Source organism: Argentina anserina, chromosome 4 (genome assembly GCF_933775445.1).
Source record: "Argentina anserina chromosome 4, drPotAnse1.1, whole genome shotgun sequence".
Classification (NCBI taxonomy): Eukaryota; Viridiplantae; Streptophyta; class Magnoliopsida; order Rosales; family Rosaceae; genus Argentina; species Argentina anserina.
The window spans coordinates 23,744,093-23,770,778 of NC_065875.1; the positions used below are offsets into that span (position 1 = coordinate 23,744,093).

The following is a 26,686-nucleotide window of genomic DNA, read 5'->3' on the forward strand; positions in this document are numbered from 1 at the left end:
TGTGTGTTTATTTACTTCTTAATAAGGTGTTGTTCGTGCGCCTGTGTACTATGACATTGGTTAATTCCAACGTCAATATTTCAATTTCAAGATGAAAATAAAGAGTATTGCCAATCTGTTGTCTAAATTTCAGAATCCGAGTTTTTCTATTTCAATACAAACATTGTAGACATTTGAAATGCCTCGAGGGCAACCACAATCTACCACGTCAAATAGAAAGGTGCATTAGTTGTTTCATTCAGAACATGCATGTTGGTCCATAAATCACTTAGGTAGTTTTCTCTCAACACAAACTGATCATATATATCAAAATAACTTCGTCGGCAGGTTATGCCTTCCTCAAGTAATGATGTAGTGCATAATGCACCAGAAGCGGAGGTGCTTGCAGTTGCTATAATAAAGGTTGTGAGCAATTTTCGAAAGGGTGGGTGAATTTGTAGGAGTCTTGCTCACTTATTCGAAGGACCCCGTGTGACAGTGTTAAAAATGATTGATCCCTTTATGATTGAAAATAGGTAAAAACAAATAATAACAAAATATCACTTATTGTTTACATGAATTTACAATCATCTTACATTTTTACACTTAAATCAATGTTTTTTGTGTGTGTGGCTATTGTGAGCTATACGTTAAAATTTGAAATTGATTGTGTAATTATCTAGACAACACTTTTATAAAGTCGATCAAACGTTTTATTTATGTACAAATTAATTATCGCACCTTCTCAAACTTTTGGTCGATATGGTGTGCATATATATTAATATACTTTTTATTTTTAATCAATTATTGAGGGAAAATAAATAAACTTGAACCACTATACTTTTTTCTTTGCTATATTAATTATTTGGCAACAATGACAAGCATGCATGCAATGATGATATTGTTATAAACGTTGTATGGCTTTTTACTAGTCAACGCATTACACAATATTCATATCATAATCAAGCTATATATCTATATATTAAGATCTTGTCTGAAGTGTCTTGTGCAAAAATTAGTAAATGATCTATTTTCAAAAAACTTTTATGTCACATATATGTTGTAGGAACTCTTCGATCTTCAGTGAGTAGTTTCATCGCGTCGCGCAATATTATGTATCCTCTCTCTAAACCTATGCATCACGATACTTGCACTAAGTCGCGTATTGCGTGTCGGTCACGTATTTTATATGGACACATGAATACGTCCGGACACGCATGCCCAAAAATATTCACAATTTGGATACGCTATATTTGAAATGGACACGCTTGTCTGTTGAAAATACACAAATAAGAGGAGAAAAAAAGATAATAAAAATGAAAATTGCTTATGATGAAATTTGAATCAAATTTTTCTTTTTCGATACGAATGTAGATATTAGACAAATACTTGTAGGGCAACCACAAATCTACTACGTCAAATAAAAAGGTGCAAAAGTTGTTTTCATTTAGAACATGCATGTTGGTCCATAAATGACCCAGGTAGTTTTCTCTCAACACAAACTGATCATATATATCAAAATAACTTCGTCGAAAGGTTATGCCTTCCTCAAGGAATGTTGTAGTGCATAATGCACCAAAAGCGGAGATGCTTGTAGTTGCTTGTAAGAGAGAATTCAACAAACGGTATCAAAACTATTGGTTATTCTAACTTTTAGTACCTTACATTTGAAAACTATCGCATTGGTACTTCAAGTTTATATTTTAGCCTAATTTTAGTTTCTTTCATCAATTAACACCGTTTGTAGCTTCATCCTCCACCAATTTTAAGGGCATTTTCGTCACTTCGTTATTTTTCGATTTCATCTTTCATTTTACTTCAATTTCAACTTTTATTTTAAAGAAAAAACCCAAGTTAATTAATTCATATCATTTCATTATAAAATTAAGAAAAAAAAAGAAAATAGTGCATGAATTTAAGACCACTATTAATTTGTGTAAATTAACTTCAAAATTATAAATTTTCATACATCAAATTTCAATCTAGACTTACTATAGACGCACAACGTCAAAACACGTCGTTAGCTCTCTATTATTATTGATTCATTGAAGGGTAGTTCAGTACTTCACCTAAGTCTCTTCCTCTCTCGCGTTTTTTCTCTGAGAGTCTCTGCCCACACGTCCCCTTCTTTGAGTTTTCTCTCTACATATCCAATCTCTTCCCTCTATGGCAAAGACCACCAAATTAATCACCTCTCATATGCACATGCACCCACCAAAAATCAATCAACCCCTCTATCACCAAATATATCGACTCAATTTCTAATTTATCACCAAAACCTAATTTGTATCTCAACATTGGAAAATGAGGAGGTTGAGATCGGCTTGAGCTCTAAATCCTCAAAGGAAACAATGATGATGTGCTTGTATTATCTTATATTTCTATGCATCATATCCTTAATTTATTTATTTAGTTCTCTAATTTATGAATGATTTATGTTATTTTAGGGTGTTTATAGGTTTGTGTCAAAGAAAGAAGAAAAGAAGCTAAAATGAGCTAACAAATATTTTATATTTTTCATTGTCAGAATCTATATGTGCATAACATCCGACTTTGCCGAGCTACTGTAGGAGTTCGAGATCGAATCAGACTATGAGCCTTATACCATTGGAAAGATACATATGTCTATTTTATGTAGGATTTTACAGATCTTGCTTTTGATACTCTGAGAGGAAGTTATAATTATTTGAGTGACAAGGGGTCAGAGCTGAAATCTACCTGGGTTTGTTAGCATTCATGGAGAATTCAAGTTGTGTTTCCAAGTTCATTCAATTTCAATACATCAAGGTCAATGATTCAGATGAAGATGCAAATAGTACATGGATTACTATTTTTACAAAATATATTTCAAGGTTTTTTCATTCCATATCAAGTTAGGAGTCTTAAACCAAGTCTTACAAGGAAACTGAAGTCAATGATGAGCAAAAATCTTCCTTATATAAAAGAGCACGAATTTCATATGATAGGAGGTCTCCAGAGCACAATGTAGACGCCTAAGGAGTACAGATCATCCATTCATCTTCCTCATTCCATTCTTTTATTGTTTTTGTTATGTTTTTTCTTAGTCGTAGTTTTTAAAACTTTTTTCTACGGTTAGGATGATGCACTTTCAAGATTGTTTATGTAGTTTAATATTTTGATTTGATGGATTTATAGTTTCTTTATGATGAATTATTAGTCACTATTTGAATTGATGCTTTATGTTTAAGTTCTTTGATTGATCACCCTAGGGCTTTATGTTTAGAAGATGATTTTGAGGCGTACCTACAATATAATTCAATTTAGCTTCTTGTGATTAAGAATTGTGAATTACATTATTGTCGTACCTGAAGTAATGGTTTGCATAGTTCTCTTGTTTTCTAGAACGTAATGAATCTTTCATGTTAAATTTATGTCGTACCTGGATAGACTTCATGCTAGGATATACGACATTTGCCCTACCTAAATAATATCATATACTTAAGGAAAATTATGGTCTAAGTACTGTACCTGGACTTAGATATGGGAATTGTCATCTAGAGATACAAAAAAATCTATTAGTTGCATTGATACATAAATAGAATTGTTAGCGGTTGATTCTGATACCCTAGGTTTTATCTTGTTTGTTTCTTTTATAGTTTGTTATTTGAAAACCTAAAATCTATTTTCTTAGTTTAGATCAATTAAGTTATGATTAAATCGATTATTAATCTCTAGTTGGAACAACCTCGTATTTGCACACTATACTAACGACGATTCGTGCGCTTGCGAGTTTTAAATAAAATTTCACAACAAACAGCTACGACGACAAACGAGGGTGGAAGGATGAGCTTATCGAGGTTTGCAGCAGGAGGAGGCTGAACCAACTTTGTCTTCTTGTCGTTCTCCTGGGTATTGGGTTCATATGGGTATCACCGTCTGAAGCTCATTGATCCCCTCCATGCCCATCTCCCAATTTGTCAATTAAGGGCTGCAATTTCTCCTATATCCTTATGGTCATTAGAAATATTATGCTCAGACCCATTGAGTATGCTTCGTAAGATCATTCGGGAGGATGAAGCTGTACGGCGCACAAATCGGGTGACAACAAGCCTAGACATGCAAATTCGGTGTGGTGGATTAAACTGAGGTAAGGTTGGGGGTGAAGGTGTCGATAGTGTTTAATTGTTGTTTATGGTGGTTATGAATGCATTGGAATTCACGCAAGATGCGAAGGAGTGGAGACATGGAGACTGTTTTACCCTTTAAAGTGCATACTATGTTAGAGAAATTAACGACCACATTGACGTCGTGCATGTATATGAGGTCGGGATTATAAAATTATATACTAAAGCTCATATTTTAGAACTTGATGTACAAATATTTATAGTGGGTCAAAGTTCATGTACACTCAGTAAAACTTTCCCTAAAATTAATAAGCATTTTTTATTTACCATAATTATTACAAAAAAATTAAAGTTTGCAATTACAAAATAAACTAACATATATTTTATATTATATATGTACATTAACCAACAACCATATTGTTATAATAATATGCTAAAAAACTCTATCATAGGCATTTAAATATTTCAAAAGCAAAAGAAAATGCTTATATAACAATTGGTTAATTTGAATGGTATAAAATGTTGGCTATAAACTAAGTGAAATTAGTAAAAAATAAAGTGACGAAAATGTCTTTACAAATTGGTAGGACATAAAGTCACTAACAGTGTTAATTGACGGAATGAACTAAAATTAACTTGAAATATAAACTTGAGGTACCAATGTGATAGTTTTCAAATATGAGGTACTAAAAGTTAGAATAACCAATAATTAAGGTACCGTTTGTTAAATTTACTCTTACTTGTAATAAACCATGTGAGCAATTTTTGAAATGGTGGATGAATTTATGGGAGTCTTGCTCATTTATTCGAAGGACCCAGTCTGACAAAGTGTTTTTTGGAAACTATTCTGACAAAGTGTTAAAAATGATTGATCCATTTATGATTGAAAATAGGTAAATATCACTAACTGTTGGATACGGATTGTATGCACCACGGAGTGCAACCACCGTCGCATACTTTACTGATATCGAGATGATTTGAGCCATTAATTAATCAAGGTAATCCACAGCCATTAGATTCCTTTTTTTGGTAAGTAAGCCTTTAACGGTCAATATTTTGTTGACTACACAACACTGAGGTAAATAATTAAAATTTGTAAGTTTTTCACCTAACTTGATTTCGAAGTTTCAGAAAAAACAACACTCAGAGAGAGAGAGAGAGAGAGAGAGCTCTTTCTTGGTGGCGGCGGCGCTGGTCCGACTACGTCTGATGCTAATGATGACCTTTTCCCTTGACGGTATTTCTTGCGTGTGGTCGGCTTGTGTTTTGCTCGTGAGATCTAAGGTTAGGGGAGTTTGTGGTGATGGTTAGCTCAGCCGGTGTCGGTGTTGCGTGGTCGGAGGCGGCGTGCAGGGCTTGTGTTCGAAAGGGTAGGGGTGGGGATCGCTCATATTTGGATCAGATTCTTCCAATTTTGATTTGGGGAAGGCTTGATGAGGAGGTATGACTGTACTGGTTGCGGTAGTTGTCTGCTTGGCGAAACCAGCGGCAGTGGAGTGGATTGGAGAGGCGGGGATTACTGTGATTTCTCATTAATGAAAAACGGCCACTGTTGTTTTTAACTTTCGAGACATGGATGCCCATCATATTTGCAGCACATTCTCATCTGTCATATGAACAATATGCATATATATCATTGTATGATCACTTTCCAGGTTCTTTCTCAGCCATAGCTGATGAGTGATGAAGGTTTGACTTTAGGAGTCCCACGTGCCCAGCCAATGATGATGGTAAACATTGGTTTTTAACTTTTTATCTTGTTTTTCACAGTCCGTCTAATAGACAAAGACTAACATAAGTTTTTAAAAAATGTCACGTGCCTTAACACGTGTTGCTAGTTCCTGCACACTGCTGAAGCACTAAATACACTCTCCTAACTGTTTACATGAATTTACAATTATCTTACATTCTTACACTTAAATCTATGTTTTTTCTTCTGTGGCTATTGTGAGGTATACGAAATTTGAAATTGATTGTATAATTATCTAGACAACACTTTAATAAAGTCGATCAAACGTTTTATCTATGTACAAATTAATTATCGCAACTTCTCAAACTTTTAGTCAATATAGTGTGCATATATTTTAATATACTTTTTATAATATATTTTAATCAATTATTGAGGGAAATGAAATAAACATGAACCACTATACTTTTTTCTTTGCTATTAATTACTTGGCAACAATGACAAGCATGCATGTAACGATGATATTTTTATAAACGCTGTATGGCTTTTTACTAATCAACGCATTACACAATATTCATATCATAATTAAGCTATCTATCTCTTAAGATCTTGTCTGTAGTTTCTTATGCAAAAATTAGTAAATGATCTATTTTCAAAAAAGCTTTTCTGTCACATATATTTTGTAGGGACTCTCTAATCTTCTGTGAGTAGCATCATCGTGTCGCGCAGTATTATATATCATCTCTCTAATTAATGTCTAAACTCAAGATGTTTCAATTCGGAGTCAGGACACTATCAAGGTGGTCATCTCTGGCCTCCTCTCGATCAAGGTGGCCTTTTTCAATACTCTCCTCTCTACCAAGGGATCATCTCGATCGGACCTCGATCTTCTATCCTTTTTATGCATGTTTGGTGGTCTCTTGATGAAAAGCCAGGCGAATCAATCCCTGTAAATGGCGCACCAATTAAATCATTCATCCTTGAAGATGTAGGACATAGAACATGCCTCCGATATTGGGGCGGCGCAGCTCTGCTCATTTGTTGGCAGGAAAAAATGAATCGAGTCGACTCCGAACTGATGGGTTATTTCTAAGGCTAAATTTTACAAATAGTGCATGAAATATAGCTCACTAATCATTTAGGTACATCAAGTTATAAATCATAGACTTCAGTACTTAAATTTAGAACTTTAACTCATTAATCATACACGACTTCAATGACACCGTTATTAAGATGTCATGTGGCCTTATTTGAGGGTTATTTTAGTCTATCATAATCGTATTGGGCACCCGACTCCCTTTTTGGAGCAGCAACCTCCCTTTCATTTCTAGTTTTCTCCGCATCTAATTCATAATATTTCTCAAATAACTAAACAAGAAAGACACTGAAATCCTCATAGCCGACGAGTGAGCGAAAACGATGATTGAAAAGGAGCCCAAATTTTCAGTCTTTACAAACCTGAGAACCAAACAATTGTCAGAACATCCAAATCCTCTTTAGTCACAATTCACAATCCCCTTTTCTCATTACAACCACCGACAACGCCTCCGCCTTGAATTCGGAAATCCTTCTTCTTTTGCCCATTTGCACCTCAACATCAAACTTGTGAAGGAGTTGGATCAGCGATTGAAGTTCAAGGAGGGGCCAAGGTCGGGAGAAGGAGATGGGTTTGATTTAGCGTGAGAGGAAGCGAGATGGGTTGTGGTTCCGGCGATGTCGATAAGGTTATATTCTCCTTAAATAACTTTATGAAATCAAGCTTCCCATTGGGCTCATATCCATAACCCATCAATGTCTTGAAGATGGTGGAGTCAATGAAGGTTGTTCATGGCTTAATCATCTTGGGAAGAAGAACACGAAGGAGCTGTGGGTTGTTAGAGAGAGCAGTATATTACCAATTTATCCCTAACAACAATGGACGCCAACATAAATTTGATGATTTAACGACATGCATACATTTTAATTAGAATTTTTAAGGTAATGTATAAAAGTTAATGATTTAAAACATGAGACACCTATATTAATAGTGGGTTATATTTCATGTATTGTTGTTAAAATTTTCCCTATTTCCAAACCAACTTTTCCCCCTTATTTACACACTCAAAATTGTCAATTGTAGCAAGGGTAAAGGGTCTTTCCCATAGAGGACTTAGAAAAATCAATATACTCAAAAGTTGTCACAAAAGTGACCACTACTCCTACTGAATAGTAGTCGAAAAAACCTACATAAAAACCTAATCTTAACTACTCCGAATATTTTGTAAATTTACATAGGTATACTAGACACACATACGGACTCAAATACACAATTGCGAAATATTTGGAGCTCGTTTGCTATAGAAAATAAATAGGGGAACATAGAGGATAGAAAGTGACGAAAACTGATTTTGGTTTTGGGTTTGAAAAACAAAGATAAAGAAGTTAGTTAGGAAAAATGCAATCCACCTCCAACAATCACACACAAGACAATTTAGTTGATCTTAATCCAATCAAACTAGATGAAGATACTTAGATTGGCTCATTACGCTTGAACACAACCCGTTACTCTTTCGTACTTCATACGCCAGGCAGGAAGTGCTATACACCTAAACTATTCCCAAGCAATTAAATCTAAAGGTACGCTCATCAGATTTAACATGCAGAGATCATTAAGGTCTAAAAGAGTTTGAGACATCACTAGGCATCGTAAATTACTTAGTGTCCTCCTAAACCTAGGACTCAGTTTACTTGCTAACTACAAAAGCTAACAATTGATTCCCTAGATATATTGAGGAGTCTGATATTGACACATACATCAAACAATCAAATCAATAGAACCCTAACATGCATACTAAGCGTGCACTCAAAACATACAAGCAAACATTCATTAATGGAGAAGTAGTAAACCAAAGTCTCATCTTGAATTAAAAGAAACTAAAACCAAATCTCAAATCATCTTGTGGATCATGTCTAGGGCTTCAAGCAGCCCCTTAACTAAGCAAAACCTAAATAAACATAATATAAGAAGAACAATGAGAATAAGAAAAGAGAGGTGTAGCTGAACATAATATCAGAAGAACAATGAGAATAAGAAAAGAGAGGTGTAGTTGCTGGGATAGAGGAAAGAGAGACATATAAATTCTCTTTTATATAAGCTTCCTTCCACCAATCTCTCTTGTTTTAGGTTTCCTTCGGACATTTTGATTGGTGTCAACTCATTTATTTCATCGTCATCTGCATCACATTTGTATAATAAGTTGGGACATGAAGCATGAACTTGTCCGTGAGCCTTCCGGTGTCATTTGGGCCACGTGACATAAAATCCCGTCAAGATTCAGATTCACGCGCAGACTGACCTTCGAGTACTAAGTTGGGCATAACTTCCTCTAGAAAATAGGTATCGATTAACCGTAAAAAGCTCTAGAAACTAGACTTCCGTATCTACCATGCATATAAAGATCATAATCTAGTTCATTTTGAGATGCTCTCAGTTCTCTGTCGAAGTCAACTGATCTAGGGCTGGGCAAAAAGCCCGAAGAAGAAAAAAAACCCGGACCGGACCGACGGGCCCGTCCGGGCGGGCCGGGCTTTTTTCCAGGCTCGTGTGTTGTCATGTGATAAACGGGCCGGGTTTTGTTATGTCCGAGCCGGTCCCGGGCCTTCAGATCCTTAAACAAAAAAAACCGGAAACCCGAGACATTAGGTGTCATTATATAATTGACTTTCATAAGTGATCCTAAACTTATTGAATAGATACAATGACACTGGAACATAACCAAAAACAGAGTTAGGCCCGGATGATACCGGTTCAAGTTTTACTCGGGCCCTGCAATTAACTGACCCGGGCCCTGATTTTTTAAGAACAAAGCCCGGCCCGTCATACTACAACCGGGCCGGGCCCGGGCCGTGAAAAAAATTGCCCAGGCTGAACCCGCGCCCAGCCCTAAACTGATATGACAGGCAGATTCCCCAAAATTGTCTTTCAATGCCTCTTTTTCTTTCTTTCTTCCTATTTATTTCGAAAAACCTACTAAAACAAATAAAGAATGTAAATAACTAAAATATATACTAAATTAATAAGTATAATATAGGGAAATATGACACAAATAATGTATATTTATGATCCTATCACAAACCGGCCAGTACAAAACGCAATATATATATAAGAAATATCAAATATGCATGCATTCTATGACATGCAAAGAATTAATTACCTTAATTTCGATTTATAGAGAAATATATGTCTGTTATTCATTTGGTGTCATATACCTTGCGTTTTAACAACTTTAGTCTTCACCTCAAACACCCACATAGTTCCAACTTAGGCCTACATTGTGTTTTGTTTTGTACAAGGAAAGCCAACACACAAGTGTTATATATAGCTAAATATTATGTCAATACCAAGAGCCGAACTAAGGCCCAGATTTAGGGTTTGACAACAGCTAGTCCAAGTCATTGGCTGTTTAATTAACCAGTTACATCAGCAGAACCAGTTTAGACGCCCAGTTGCCCATGATGGTCTTGGTGCCTAAGTTGGAGTTGTACCCTTGCTCATTATCAATAAGCCAGCTTAATAATCAGGCTTCTATATCTTCTGTCTCAATTTTAGTATAACCAATTTGTGCTTCTTCTAATTCTTAAACATCTACTTAATCTTCTTTCAGACATTCTTGTAGTCGATCGCTAAATCCGATAAGCCTCAACGACTTAACATGGCTGTTATATTGGCTTCGAAACAATAATGGATCGACATACTACTTAACTATGTACTGTGTCGTGATGCAATATAACAGCGATCACATGCATGGCTTCATTAGAGTAAACGCTTGGCTTCGAGTTCTAGCTGGACCTGCTAAACCCTAAAATTACACGACTAAATACTTGCTTCCCAGATTTTTACGCTTACAATGCTAGTTATTATTTGATTTCATCTTTACCGACTCTGCCAGAATTTCTAACTGGAACTAACTTCGAGTTCCCTTAAAGTTGCCAGCTCCTAGTGTTAGCTAGCTATATGTTGTTGCTATTAGCTGGCTGCTTTAATTTATGTGTTACCAAACTATATATTTGGTTGTTTGTTCCCAACTACAATATCTGATTGCCGTATCATAGGACTATAGTAAGATCGACCCGAAAGTAGCACTGTATTTTTAAAGAAATTTCTTTACCGTATGTACCACTTATATCTCGATCTATTCTTCATTCAGTTCATTGCACTATTGCTTGAAAACAATTTAGTTAATAGGGACTCCGGACTCTATCATCTATTTGCACCATGTGTATATAATATAAGAGACGTCTTTGTATAGTTATACATATTGATATCGAAGTCATTCGCGACTTAGAGTCGCAAACTCGTTATATATCCATGCCATGTTCAGAATTCTCCCGATCGAGTTCCGACGTACTTCTAGCTATCTAGTATTACTAATTTACTTTATGCATGCTTTTGATCAATTTTGAAGCGAAAATGATACGCATGGACTTAGGCAATATATGGATGAACCCGGGGGAATTAGCTATGCCCTTGTCCAACGTATATAATATCTTTAAAATATGTCATAGCTAGCGGCCAGTACGAACACGTATGTAACCAATCTAAAACAATGAAAATTCATGCAACCATGATGATCGAGTTCGATTCCTTTCATAAAAATGTCTAGCGAGAGACATGTCACAACATCGTCCACACCACGAGTTGGTAGATTGATTATGAAAAACTAGTTGATCTAATCCTATTCCTAGACTACAAGTATGGCAATCTCTCAACTAACAAATCTAACTAGGACGACCTAATTATTATGAAGATCTTATAGACGACCCAAGCTAGCTAGCATTGCTTTTATTGTGGACCATATATGTGGCTATAGCTTGTGTGTGAAGAAAAGTACTGAAGAGCGGTGAATGGTTGTTCCTATAATTAGTCAGTGAGTTAGGTGATTAGTACCCACAGAATGAGCTAGAGCAGCTAGGGTTTGGTTACGGACCTAATGTAATATGCTGATTTTCTGCTACATATGAAACACGAGGCTTATACATGCACGACCGTAATTCCAACACCAACTAGGATTGTATGTTTAATTATGTGCCAAACCCCATTGACGTCGATCGATCAGCAATGCTTTCATGACAAGTTTACTTGATAATTAAAAGCATGGAGATATAATTAGTTGACATCTGAAATCACTAATAAATTAACCCAAGCTAACCAAATTTAGTGCAATACAAATATATATCATTTTAGAGTGCTTTGTGCCACAAGTTGACAATAAGATACAGACTCTAACGCTCTACAAAGTAGTGGGTTGAAAACTTGAAATATTAAACATAAAAGCTATTTTCTCCGTCTTGCAAAGAACACGTACGAGAGTGTTATGAAAACATATCGATATGGTTGGAATTCAAAATCTAAAACCGAAATAAAGCTACAAGTTGTTGTTGTAAATTAAGTTGTATGTTAGTTAACAAACCAACACGTTTACTAAAAAACTAGATAGTTGAATTCATAATTCATCAAATCACCAGCTAATTAACCAGCCGGTAAATGAGTTAAGCACCCATTTGCAATGTCATTTTCAATTTCTTTTTAGGAAAACTCTATTACGTCGTCATTGATGACGTGTAATACAACGTACCCATTTCAAACGTGGTGGGGGAGACTAGTCCTTCATGGTACGGCTTCGGACGTGACAGCCACAAATCTGGGCTTGGTTGGTTCCCATCAATCATTCAGTATTGGGCTTCGCGGACGACAAGGCCCACACGGCTTTTTAATTATGTGGACGTCGTCATCGTACGAAACGTGTGTACCGACAAGTTATTCTTCTTTGTCCTTTGTATTCTCAATCCAGACCAAAAACAGCTATTTGCCATTCCCTACTGCTAACTGGAATCTTAGATTTGGCGGCAAAGGAAAGCTATTGTTTTATTAACCATTTTCTTGTTTATGATTATTGATTTGAATTTTATATGATTAATCATTATTATGAGTTAATTTCAGGGTTCATTTACTTTACAGCTGTTATATGTCATACATCAGTATCAGACGGTAGATAAATGGGAAAAATATTAATGCACGTGGGATGATGGTGTGAATGTGTGGTAGATGTTACAACATACAACAACGCACCATAAAATTTGCACCATAAAATTTTCCTTAATATCATAGTTTAGTTAGTTTGAAGATGATGTTTTTTCCTGCTTGAAGAAAACTAAAACTTCATGCGTGCCATCATTCCACGTGAGCTACATACCGCATAACAAATGTAATTAATATAATAAAGGAAAAGAGTCGATACAATGGTACATATTTAGATAAATTTATCAAATTATTAGAATCTATAAATTCATAGATCTGATCTCAAATCTTCGTTGAAGTGTTCCAATTCTGCATTACAACATATATAGCTGATGGTCTTTAACAATACCGAATTTTGATTTTAGGCCAGAGAGTGATTGTTCTAGATTGTTAGCAAGAATCGGAGATGAACGTTAGAACGTTCGTTTTGATCGGAATTTCGAAACTAGGAAGATAATAACACTTGGGTCCAGCCACCCTATTTCCTTCTCTGTTTTTACTGATATTTTTTTTTCTCTGACGTGGGACGTGAACTGGCATGGCACCAGAACAACGTTTGGTGGAGTCCAAAGGACGTCTCTAAATGAGAGAAGAAAAGAGCAAAAGCTTATGAGACGCACATGCTACGTGCGTGACTGCCATGCCAGCTGCAGATGCAGAGTCTGCTCTCACTGGTCTGCCGCGACTCACGTGCACCTGTACGAACCCTCGACAAAAGATTTAGCTTCAGTTTTATTTTCTCTTTTTTACTGTCTTTGTATAACAAAGTGGGTCGGGTCGGTGTTAATATATTCATGCTTAGAGTCCGGTTGACCGTTGACGGGTACTACTGAAGTAGGTTGAAGACCTATTGATTACCTAACCAAAGTGGTTAGCGATGAGCCGATGAGTGAAGACAGTTAAGAGTGGTAGTTAGTGGTTATAGGCGGTTGATTGTTAAATATTGTGGAACACGTGGTTGCTTCATGATAAGGATTATTAAGAGGTCCGGATCGATGATGGTGATGATGATAATGTCACACCTGCTTGGATTTGATTCAAGCTTAGCTAAAAAAAGCATTGTCTTTGTTAGATTTATGAATCTCTTTGGGTATAGTAGAAGACTTAATGACGACGAATGATTTGTGATAATTTATTATGTGCACGTCTGAAAAGAGAGGTTTCGTGAAATGTAGAAGGAGAGAGATCATAGTTACATAGGATTCTATACCGAAAAGTTGAGGATTAGAGTATTATGTAATTGAGGATTATTATCGATCTGATGATTCTGATCGGAAGCTATACAAGTGCCCTTTTAGACCAACCTTCATGCATGATAAGATATCATTGTTTATTTTCTTAAGATACAAGGAATTAAGAGGTGAAATTTATATTATATTAAAAAAGGTACACGTTAACTTAATTAATATTTAGAAAATAATGAAAATGAGATTTTTGATTCATAAAACGCTTGTCGTAGCATTTTAGTTGTTTAACCAATAAAGAAAAAGAAGAAACTTTGGTTTATAGTCTTTTTCTTGCAAGATTTTTCAGTAAATAATGAAGAGCATACTATCAGAGATCATGAGATCAATTCCATATTGGTTGAATTATCGATCGAGAATTAATGAGTAATTTAATATCTGTTATATCTTCGGAGTTTTTCATAAAGCCCGGGTAACGTATCTCATGCATGGAAATCTTGTACAATCGATAAACTGAAATGTACGTGACGAGGTTCAAATACACAATTGCTTGATTCTCAGGGCACTTAAAATCAATATGTTTGCTTGTTTCCCCTATTTGCCATATGAACTCCACACTATATCGACCACACGTACTCGCAATTCCTCAAACACAACCGAAAAGAGAAAAGGAAAAAGTGTGTACCCACTTGACGCTTGGATAGCTTCAATGGCGCGCTGCCTTTTTTCATTTGGGGTAGACACAATAACATATATTGGGGTACGTAAGTCTGGCCACAATGGACTAATTTCCAGATCAACTTGAGCCTGCTTAACTACCATTGGGTCTTGGGATCTCTCTGGCCGAAGTCTAGCTAGAGATCGCTAGGCTCTGGAGCTATAAAGATCTTTATATAGCTCGTAAACAGTTCTGCGAGCTGTTTGTTACTTGGCCTGCAGTCCTTGCTTTCGGTTTTGCCCTAATTTCAAGCAAAAACATGAATGCATTGACTTGCAAGTGGCTGTTGCATAGACGTAGCACCACCAGTCCACCACCGCCACTACCCCAGTTGCCCCTGCACACATGCATACTCGTCTAAGTTCTAACCACATAATAAGGTTCAGGTCCCTCCGCAAGCACTCCAGGTGGAAGACACCGGAATCACACCCAGTATATTCAATCATGGTAAAACTGGCGCACCCCTTAAATTTGGGAGGCGTACATTATCTAGGTTCTGGGTATTTTGGCCCGACTTGAATACGGTTTATCTGTATCTTATAGCACTAGCAAAGCTGCTAGGGCAACTCGCCAATAAGAAACTGGAAAAGTGAGTAAACCCTAGTTTTAAGAGGAAGCAGATGGGGCCATGTGCGAGGAGCATGAGGCCGGCATGCACCTTAAGACACGCGTATGTGCGCGCGCACCAAATTTTGACTCTGACTCGATCGAACTGAAGCAAACGAGTTAGGGATCGAGTTGATGAGCAATACGTGAGGGTTTGTTTTATCATTTTATTTAGTATATAATTTACGAGCTTTGCTTGTAGTTTGATTAATTAACTAAATTATGTTTGTGTGAGGCACTAATAGTTCCAATAATTTGATGGAAATTTGATTACTATATATACTGTACTTTGTACTCTAAGTTGGAGTCTTGTATTGGACTAAAGAATGACTGAGTTTGATTGTGGAAGATGGGGATTGTGAAATCAAGTTGATTTTAATTTAGAAAACTTAGAGACAAGTATATATGGGACATCACAGAATGAGTCATGAAACATGGTTGATTCAGAATTTCTGATTGATGTGCTTTCATTTTGTAGGCAAATGGAGGAGCGAGGGATTTGGATTCCATTTCTTTCTGTCACCATGTCCCATACTACGTACTGTACTCCTTAGATAAATTAAAAACACTTCAGTTCGATTAGGAGTATTTCAACTCTTAAGTTCACACCTAATTATCAACCAAAGTAAAATTAAGAAAGTGAAAAAACGATACAAGCTGAATAAGTGAACAAACTGGTTCATTAATACTAACAGAGTTGTTGAAGGGATTTGTGTAAAAAAAAGAGATTGTGCTTAGCGATTTGCGAACTATCAACCAAATTGCCATATATTCTCCAAACCTAACAATAGTTCTCTTCTCACCCATGCATGCATTTAGAAACAAGCCATAAATTTGAGAATATTTAGTGAAATATAAAAATTTACCTATTTGGGAAGTTTCTTTTGAAACTTATTAGAAAATTAAGTTTGAGTTAATGGTTGAGAATAAAATTTTAAAATCATTGATGTGGAACCGTTCTAAGAACCTAAAGAGATTCAGATTCAGATTCAATCCTCACAATAAATTTGAAGAGCTTCATAGAGATCATTACCGTTTCAGTAATTCAGAATTAAAAATCACTCAAATCTTGAAAATGTAAATAGTAAGGCATTCGTAAAAGGAAGTTTCGAGCACAGGAATTGATTAAGACAAACCGTTAGAAGTTAAAACCTAGTTACCTAGACCACCATGATCCATTGACTTCACTCCCTGGCCGGCTGGCCTCCATTGATCCCACACCCCTCGGAATGGGACACTGCTTTCTACTGTGCCCCCTTAATTTAGTGCCTATTTACTGTTTACCGCCAAGCAAACATCTAATTAACTACTTGATCCCTTGTTTTATTTGTTTCCGATGAAGTCCACCAGTGTGTATACTAATAGTAAGTCGATATATGAAATATTTACTTCACTTTCTCACTTGATTTACCTATTTCAATAGTGGTAAAAACTTACTGACACAACCATCTTAGGATCTTTCTTGTGGAGGAATCTAGTTTAGGTTGAGTATAATCGCAACAACATGCATGGAGTTTTTTTTGATTTTTTTGGTTTAGTATAGAAGACGAACTACACATTTACTTTCGACAACAACTCTTTGAACGCCTACATATTTCTCACTTATTTTTTACCGTAATCTCTTGCGTCTCTTTACCTTTGAACGACTTCACAAAGACTTGATTTTTGATTGATTTATGAAAGTCTTTGGAGAACTAATCGGTAACGAAGAGAAACACAAACGACTCAATTGACTAGAAGTCTAGAATGGAAGACAAAGATTAAAGAAAAATATTGGTAAAGAAAATTCCAACTATCATAAACTTATTCAACGCACTTTAGTACCTAGCCACGTTATAACTCCGGGTTTGGTGCCAAACTACGCCGGGGGTAGTAGTTAGTTCAGATTTACCAGCAAACTCATACTTCATTTTTAAAGCAGCGAGTTGTTCTCAAATTTTACAGAGGAATTGAATTTGGGAAGTCGCAAAGGGACTGAGAGACCTCAGGACACCATTAACCCACAAAAGGAAAAACAAGAAGAGAGAAAAAGAGGGAAAGCTGTGTGATTGTGTTTGGTGGTACCTTTTGAACTTGCAGGTTTTTGGAGTATTGTGTCGGGAGGTCTCTGTGTTTTAATGGACGTTTCGCTTTGAATTTTTGGGCTACTTTGGGTTTTCTTTTAAGGAAGGAGAGAATTCATATTTTGTATATAATTTATTAGTTTCCCTTTAGTGAGAGAGAGAGAGAGAGAGAGAGAGATCAACAGGGGAGAGGGCAGGTCAAAGATCCTAAAGATCTTTCTTCCCTTCCTGTATATATACATACACACCAGCCCAACTTTTCTCTCTTCCCTCTTTGCTCTGCTCTTCTTGCTTTGGTTTGAGACAACCCAGAAAGAAAAGGTTGAAGCTTTTGGTGCTGGGGGTACCCAATTCTCTGCAGATTGAAATGGGTAGGTGCTGTTTTCTTTTATTTGTGTTTTCATGGCTTGTGAAAGGTCTGTTCTTTGTTCTGAGGATCAAGAAAGTGTGGATTTTTGTGTTTAGTTTTGTTGATTGAAAGATTGAAGAACAAGTTTTCTGTTGGATTTTGGTTACTTTTACACTGTCTACACCTTCATCACCTTTGTCTTGTGATACAAGTCGGATTCACGGTGATGGTTCCTTGGTTTCTCCTTTTGCTTTGTTATATTCTTTAGGAGTTACAAGTATCATTTCTTGATTGGTTCTGCATAAATTCTCAATCTTCTTCCATTGGTGCCCTTTATTCTCTCCCACCTTTTTGTCTAATTTGGTTTTTTTTTTTCTTACTTTTTTGGGGCTTCTTCAGAGGTTAGCATGAGCTTTTCGAATGACATGGACGATGAGTATGAGAAACTTTGCAGGAGAATGAACCCGCCAAGGTTTGAAAGCTCATTCTCTTCAATGTTCATCAATGTAAATGAATCTTTACCATACCTGTTTTGAGTTTCACACCTTTGTCCTGTCAGGGTGGTGATTGATAATGAAGCCTGCAAGAATGCTACGGTGATAAGGGTATGGTCACCCTTTCTGTGCTTCTGTGTGTCCTTTTTTGCTTAAATTTTGGTTTTTTGGTGGAAGGTTTGGTACTTACTCTAATTTTCTGGTGCAGGTTGATAGTGCTAACAAACTTGGAATACTTCTAGAAGTTGTACAAATACTCACTGATCTTAACCTTATTGTAACCAAAGCGTACATATCCTCTGATGGAGGCTGGTTTATGGATGGTAACACTCCTCCAAAGCTTTTTAGGACTGTTTAGTAGTTTATCACTGTGAAATTATGACCTTGAACCCTTTGTGATTTGCTTTTGAATTCAGTTTTCAATGTCACTGATCAAGATGGAAACAAGGTTACAGATGAAGGGGTTTTGGATTATATTCGAAAGGTGGGTTGTTTTTCTGTTTGGTTTTTCTTATTTTGTTCATTTTTGTTATAGCTCCTAATTTTGGTGACTTTATTTTCAGTCTCTTGGTCCTGAGTCGTGCTTTGCCTCTTCCATGAGATCTGTTGGTGTTATACAATCCATGGACCATACTACACTTGAGATAAGTGGAACCGACAGACCGGGATTGCTCTCTGAAGTGAGTGCTGTGCTCGCCATTCTTAAATGCAATGTAGTAGGTGCGGAAGTGTGGACTCACAACACAAGGGCTGCATCTGTGATGCATATTACCGATGATGAGACGGGGTTGGCTATTACTAATCTGGAGAGGCTAGCTAGTATTAAGGAATCTGTATGCAATGTACTTAAGGGGAGTATTAAATCCAGGGGATCTAGGACTGTTGTCTCTCATACTGTCACACATCCAGAACGAAGGCTTCACCAAATGATGTTTGCAGATAGGGACTATGACCGAATGAAGGATGAGAGTGTCTTGGATGACAAGCAAAGGCCAGATGTGAATGTTGTTAATTGGTATGACAAGGACTATTCGGTGGTTACTATTCGGAGTAAAGATAGGCCAAAGCTTCTCTTCGATACAGTTTGCACTTTAACAGACATGCAGTATGTTGTTTATCATGCAAATATTGATGCTGAAGGGCCTGAAGCTTATCAGGTATGCTATTTTTGCTTTGGCAACTTAAATTTTGTGGCAGACTACATTGGCTGCTCAGTTAGATGAGCTTCATTTGGTCCCGGTTTTGCTAAGGAATCATCCCTAATTATTGTCTTGTTGTGTTTCTAGGAGTACTTTATCAGGCATATAGATGGATCTCCTGTGAAATCAGATGCTGAGAGACAAAGAGTGATACAATGCCTTGAAGCAGCTATTGAGAGAAGAGTATCTGAGGTATCTGGACTATCGTATCTCAGATTTTCTGCATGTCTGATTCTGTTTTGGGCAGTAATCTTTTAAAGGCAACCAAAAATATTCATTTGAGGGCATTGATAGCTTCAATATGTGATAAAGGGGTGATTGGCTTCTTTTTTTTCGTCTAATGTAAAATTAGCGGTTGTGGTGATATGATTATGAGTCAAATTATCATTTTAAAAGCATTTTGATGTTGACCCTTTTTCATTTACTTAACCAGTGCTGCTGTAATTATTCCATTTGTCTCATTATGTTCTATTACCCTCATCTGTTTGTCTAATTTCTGTAATAGATGATACTTTTATTCTGTTAAGTCATATTTTTTAAATTTTTTTAGTGTTTTTTGAAAGACTACATTGATATGCAGACAAATAATATGTTTCCTCCTGATTCAGGGTTTGAAGCTAGAACTCTGCACCACAGATAGAGTTGGGCTGCTCTCTGATGTCACTCGAATTTTCCGAGAAAATAGCCTTACTGTAACCAGAGCAGAAGTGACAACCAAAGCAGGCAAAGCTGTTAATACATTCTATGTTCGCGAGGCATCAGGCAATCCGGTTGACTCTAAAACCATAGAGTCGATTCGTCAAGAAATCGGGCAGACTATTCTTAAAGTGAAAGGCACTCCTGAAGACTTCAATCCTGGCTCTCAGGAATCACCAACCAGGTTCCTCTTTGGTGGTCTGTTCAAGTCAAGATCTTTTGTGAATTTTAAACTGATTAGGTCTTATTCCTGAGAAACTGGTCACTGATCACCCTCCTGTACATATTAGATCACTTAAAGTCCAACTTCACCAAAATTTGTCTAGGTTTAGAGATCTAAATCTAAGAAAACGTCCAATTATTAAAGGAAAGCAGTAGAGTGAAGCGATTGTAAATATACCTATCAGCGTCTCTCCCTTTGTTTGTTAGTGTGTTCCAACCTCCCATTGGGTCATCACAGCAAAAGGAAATTATGTAATGGTCAGAGAAAAATCATCTCTGAGCTATGTATATAATATTTTCCTTGCCCTTATTCAAGTCTTGGTAGTATTATATATGAATCTCAATCTTTGTTTAGCATATATTTGTGGTTGGGGTGATTATGGTAGGCATCAGTCAATTGGTTCTAGACTTCTAGTTTTCCTATTGGTATTCAGTGAATTCAAGTTTCTTGGCAACTTGAGGTCCTATTGCCAAACATAAGAAGCTGAATAGAAAAGGCTCCTTAGTGGTTTGAGTATTCAAAGCTGTGTATCTTTCTGGTGGGTGAGTATACCAAACATTTGACTCCTCTCAATTCCCATTGGGCATGTTGTGAGTGATTTGTTTCTAGTTTTAGACTTTTAGTTGTGGGTTCAATCACAATCAGATGGGGACAGACACTTGAAAACCTAAAACTTGGGAATGAATCTTTCTGGTAAATGTTTTTTGCAGAAAAACCCAAAAATGGGGGTAGAGTTGAAAGAATCTGAGTGCATATTCCATTCTATAAGCTTCTTTTTTGCTTCCATAAACTGGTTTGGACCCCATTACTGGTTTGAATAGGAAAGGAATCGGAAAATCATTCTAGGCCAATCCAAATCCAATTTGAAACGCATTCCCTTTTGATCAGAACCTCAGCAAAGTGCTGAGGGTGCTGTGGTGTGATTGGAAAGCACAAAAAGCAACATATATATGATATGAGAGAAAAAAAAAGGCAGGGAAAAATGCGCCTTCTTTTTTGCAGCCAAATAATTCTATGATATATCTTCCTCACTAGTCTTTGTAATTGGCACCATTATTACAACCTTTCGTTACTCTTATCTTGGTTGCTGATGCCAACAGAAGAAGAAATTCAAGAGGGACAAGCAATCCAAAAGTGACAAAATAATTGGTGTATCAAAAAGATTATATGCAGCTGCCTTTCCTTGTCATTGTTTTATTTGTATATGTGATGCAATGAATTTCTCACATAATTTAGTTACCACTTCGGCTAGAGAGAGTAGTAAAAAATGAAGGTGCTTCAATAATGAGATTATACATTTGGAAAAAGGTCTCTCTTGAAGTAGACAGATCACATAAGTAATTTATTTCTTTGCAGTTGATTGTTATATATTATATATGACTAGTTACAAGTGTCCTTCATACATTGTATATGTCATGGAAAAACATGAATGTCCATGTCAAGCTGTTAGTCCACCCTTCATTTCCTTTTCTTTTCTCCCCTTTGACAAAGATAATTATTAGTGATTGATTCATTAACATTATTGGTTCGTCTACAATACACTAAAGTATCGATATATCAAGTAGAGAGTATGACCGGCTCCATGTACTGAGATCAAATCTTATAGAGTTGGCCTACAGAGCTGATATTCTGCTATAAAGAGTTGATGCTTACTGTTTTTTTTTTAAAATAATTTCTTTAGGGTTTAGGGTTGATGTGTAATGTGAATCTGTAATACATTCATGTATAGACAATCAAACACCAAAATCATACACAACTGCACAATAGAGACAGGCCGGTCCGTCGTTTTTGAGGGCCAGTATGGCTTACGTATTGAGGCATTTTTGTCCTAATATATAGGAAAAAAAAATCGAGTAATTATTTTGTATACTTAGAACACCACGTGACACTGCCATATGGTTCACTCAGCCAACTATATTTACTCCATAGTGTGGTAAATATGCATACGGTGAAATAGAAAAAAATATTTAAATATGAGTAACCAATCATAAACAAATACAGTAATATTTTTTCCTAATAATACACCAAATCTTCTAATAAAAGGGGTATTCTTATATCCTCTGCTTAAAAAGTTATCTATTAAACTCTCATAATCTATTAAACTTTATTTACAAAAAGACTGTATTAGAAGTCGAGAGGGTCTTAGATGCAAAGTCATTTATTAAACTCTCATAATCAAGCTTTTCTAAAAACTTGGTTAATGAGAGGAGACTGTATTAGAAGTCGAGAGGGTTTTTTTCGGTAGATATGAGATCTTTTAAGTGTTGAAATCGCGAAAATAAGGGATAAAAACAAAAAACAATTCGAGGGAAAAAATGGTCAGTAAGATGATTTGAACTCTCATCACGTAATTTGGAAGATGCGTGTCTTAGTTAACTGAACTATCAATTGACTTAGTAATAAAATGACTATTTTTTATTATAAATAAGCTTAAAGAATTTTTTTAATGCCCTCACAAGTTTGAGGTCCCGTGTTGTTGCACAAACACACCCATGAGCCGCCCTTGAACAGAGATACACTATTGTTTTTCTATAGTATTGTTCTTGGATTGGTCAATAGTAGGGCCGGTCATGAGCATAGAAGGGCTTAGTGCGGAATTTAAAATAGGTCTTATATAGAAAATAAAAACTAAAAAAATGGTATGTAATCATCATCAAATCAATTTATATAGTGTTAATGAACAACTCAAACATCACATATAAGGTGAATAATTATTGACATTCAATTAGAGGTTAGGGAAAAAAGATTTTGGGTGGGTCGAGTCATTTGGGTTTGAGGAATTGAGTCACCTTTGCGGGATCACTTATATTTGCTTTAGTTAAATTAAGACAGAGGTTAGGATTTAGGGATCACAAATAACACATAATTGTTAGTTAAACAAAAAAAAAGGAAGTTGGGTTTCGAACACAAGACGTGTGTGTCACTAAGAAAACAACCGTACCAAGTTGACAACTAAATTAAAGTGTATTATACATATAATTGATTTGATAATTTAATTAGTAATAATCATTTTTTATATATAAAAATAATTTGGCATCTGGTCGGAGCGTGGGGGCCTTGTGGAACCACAGCACCAGCACTTCCCCATGGCCCGGCCCTGGTCAACAGTCAATGCTACTTTTTATGTTATATATGGATGAACCAAGAGTTAAAAAAAAAAAAAACAATCATGGCCTAATCATGATCTTGCAAACTGGGATAGAAAATAACAGTGATGGTGAGCCACAAACCAAAGCCCACATTCATCTGCAGAACCCTGAAATATATACAGAAACATTGTTTAAGTTATCAAGAATCATGTGCCTCTGAATTCTCTTTGTCACTGAAAGCAATGGCTTTTGAATGCATGTGTGCACTTATTCCTCACCACATGACAGAAAGGAAGTTGGCAGTGGGGGAATGCAAGATTGCTAAGTAGTTTTCTTTGAACTTCAGCAAGGAAGCAACCTCTCCTCACATGAAGCAAGCTCAATATCAGCTGAGCATATGAGATACTTTATTACATGTCCCATTTAACTATGCAACAACTCCAGTGATGATTCTGCACAATTGCACATGATGTGCCATTCTTTAGTAACTAGCAAAGCTCTTGGGACCCTCATTGGAAATTAGCCGATTCTTCGGGGTTTTCTTACCATGCCGTAAATGGGAAAAAAAAAAACTGAAAGACAATAGAGAATTCGTTAATTCAATGATTCAAACAAACTAGTATGTCGATAGGGTAAAATTCTCGACATGGGGATGGAGATTATTTCTTTAAAACAAGTAGTATGTCGATAGGGTATAATTCTCGACATGGAGTTGGAGATTCTAGCTTATCTGGAAATGGGAGTCAATGGTCAAGTGCAATCTTATTGTAGCATCAATGATTTCCTAGCTAAGTAATGCTTGAGATCTGGCTCTTATAACAAAGAGTACATAAACCGCAGGGAGACTCAAAGACCTAATAACTTGGAGTAGAGGAAACAAACCATCATGGAAGACACAAGTGCAGAGTTTCCAGGCTTCCAAACTTGTGCACACAAAGATGACAGCATTTTCAGAAGGCGGTTGAGCCGGTTGCAACGACGAGCTCCTTGTCCTCTTCAGCTGATTAAACAGCCTAACAATAATAATGCCACCTCTTCTGGGTGCTTGAGCAGCTCAAATTCTTCATCTTCTTCTTTGAATTCATTCATCCATCAGAGTAAAGATCCCATCCCACTACTATCCCCTCTAGTACTGCCTTCTTTGCTTGAATCTGGCTGCATTCAACAAGTAAATTAAGCGCTGCTACAGAAAGCCTTGAGAAATCTTTCAGAAGGTTTACATCCTGTGGCAAATAAGTTGGATGCAATCTTAAGTTCTATTCCAACTTCCAAGGCACATTGTATTTTCTGTTTGTAACTCTGTAAATTAGTACATGTAGCATCTATGGATTTGCCAACAAATTACAGTTCATTGAAAATGTTTTCTCCTAGAATGTTCTATGGCAACCATAGATGATTTATGTTTTAATTCCTGCTTTTCTGAAATGCAAAGATCTAGTAGACTAGTACTCAACAAGCCCATGATGTCAACTCTAAAACTAGGCTTATACTAGGTGTATGCTCAAACCAATTGCTTACTTCCAAGTTGAGACCCAAAGCTCATATGTGGATTGAGATTGTGACTAATAAGTCCAATTACCATCCAAGAAATCTGTCTTGATCAACATTCTTGCTTTTTATAGTAAGAAAAAATTCAGATACATACATGATACATCGCGATCGCCGTTTTAGCGAGGAATTGAGAACTAGCTAGTACATTTTCTAGGTAATTTAACTTCAAATCGTCTAGAAATGAATTCACATCTTTAATTTTCATTTGTACCAGATTGTGTTGCCTTGTAAGTGAAGCTATGTATACGTTTCATTATTAGATTCGAACAAAAAAAATGATTTCATTAACTCATAAGATTAAAAAAAATTAAAAAGATTAAGTTTATGAGCTTACTGGCTCATTCTAAATGTGTATTTCGTACAAGAACTAACATAAAATGAAAAAAATTATAATTATAATCCTTCTAATAAAAGGGAAAATTATATTATACATTAATGCATGTTATGCATAAGGTCATATAGGGCTGACAATGGTACACAATTCCATTCCAACCAACTCATATACCAACTGTACCAAATACGTTGGTTACCACTAAATCGATATACGGTACAATATACCGTACATACTTTAAAAAGTGGTACGGTAGGCGGTAAACATTTTCCTATACCATGTACCTACAAATTTATATTATATTAAGTTATTTAATATAAAAAAATATCCTTAAATTTTCAACCTATCATTTCTTTTCCTAATCGTTTTGAAAATTTGTTAGTACTTTGGCTATTTAGACTTTGACATGTTCAATTTATGATTTTTTATTTGGTAATTTGGTTAAAGTTGTTTGGGACTTTGAATTTGTATTGTTATGTGTTATTACCTATTTGGATTGACCCGTTAAATTTTTTGGGTTTAAAACATGTTGGTAGAAGCCCATTACTAACCGTACCAATTAGTTGGTAAACCAATATTATTATTTGGTATAAACAGTGAATTTTTCATATCAATTATATGTTAGTGGGTACATGATATCGGAGAAATAAAGTTGGTATATCTACCAATCCAGTCATACATAAGGACATTTTTTAGCCGACTTTCGTATGCATGGCCGGCCCTGAGAGATTTGAGGCACCGTGCGCGTAAAAAAAAAGGGCCATTGTACAATTTTTATTTATTTAAAAAGAACCTTTTTCATAGGCAAAATTAGAAAGAAAAATAAGGGATTATATAAAGCTCTGAACACCAAAGCCGTTGAATTCAGAATATCAGAATAATTGTGAAGGATCACTATTAAGTCTATCCATTTATAGAGGTAGCATATAAAGAAATTTTGATTTAGGAGAACATCAATCGGCAACCGAGCTCTTTGATTCTTACTATCAGTCTTCTTCATAATGAAATGAGAAGATTAACAATTTAGGATAAAATAAGACGGCGAAAACATGAAAAAAGTGAAGTTTTGCTGAAAACAATGCAATTTTGAAAGCCAAAGAAAAAAGAAAGGAGATTAATCGACAAATGAGCAAACAGAAAAAAAAACAAATTGGACCCTGGGCCCAGTTAAGAGCACTGCTTGCCTTCTCTTAGAGCCGACCATGTTCGTATGCACCGACTTTTGTATGCATAATATAGATCAATGCACCGTAGAAAAACCCGTTCAATGTCTTTATATTAGACAAAGTTTTTCTATCAAATTTTGAAATCTCCATCCCACCATTAGTGAGACAAAAATGTGAAAAGCCGTCGCAACGAAAAAAATTTATCAATC

The 26,686-nt window shown here is 36.0% G+C and overlaps 1 protein-coding gene across 1 annotated transcript; it reads left to right on the forward strand.

Annotated features, from left to right (window-relative positions):
- The first annotated feature begins 17,195 nt into the window (after positions 1-17,195).
- On the forward strand, positions 17,196-20,636 carry LOC126789838 (ACT domain-containing protein ACR4-like). Its single transcript, XM_050515898.1, has 8 exons — positions 17,196-17,750; positions 18,128-18,200; positions 18,288-18,333; positions 18,431-18,545; positions 18,639-18,706; positions 18,786-19,379; positions 19,509-19,613; positions 20,030-20,636. The coding sequence occupies exons 1-8, from the start codon at positions 17,747-17,749 to the stop codon at positions 20,369-20,371; spliced, it is 1,347 nt and encodes a 448-aa protein (XP_050371855.1). The 5' UTR covers positions 17,196-17,746; the 3' UTR covers positions 20,372-20,636.
- The last annotated feature ends 6,050 nt before the right edge of the window (positions 20,637-26,686 follow it).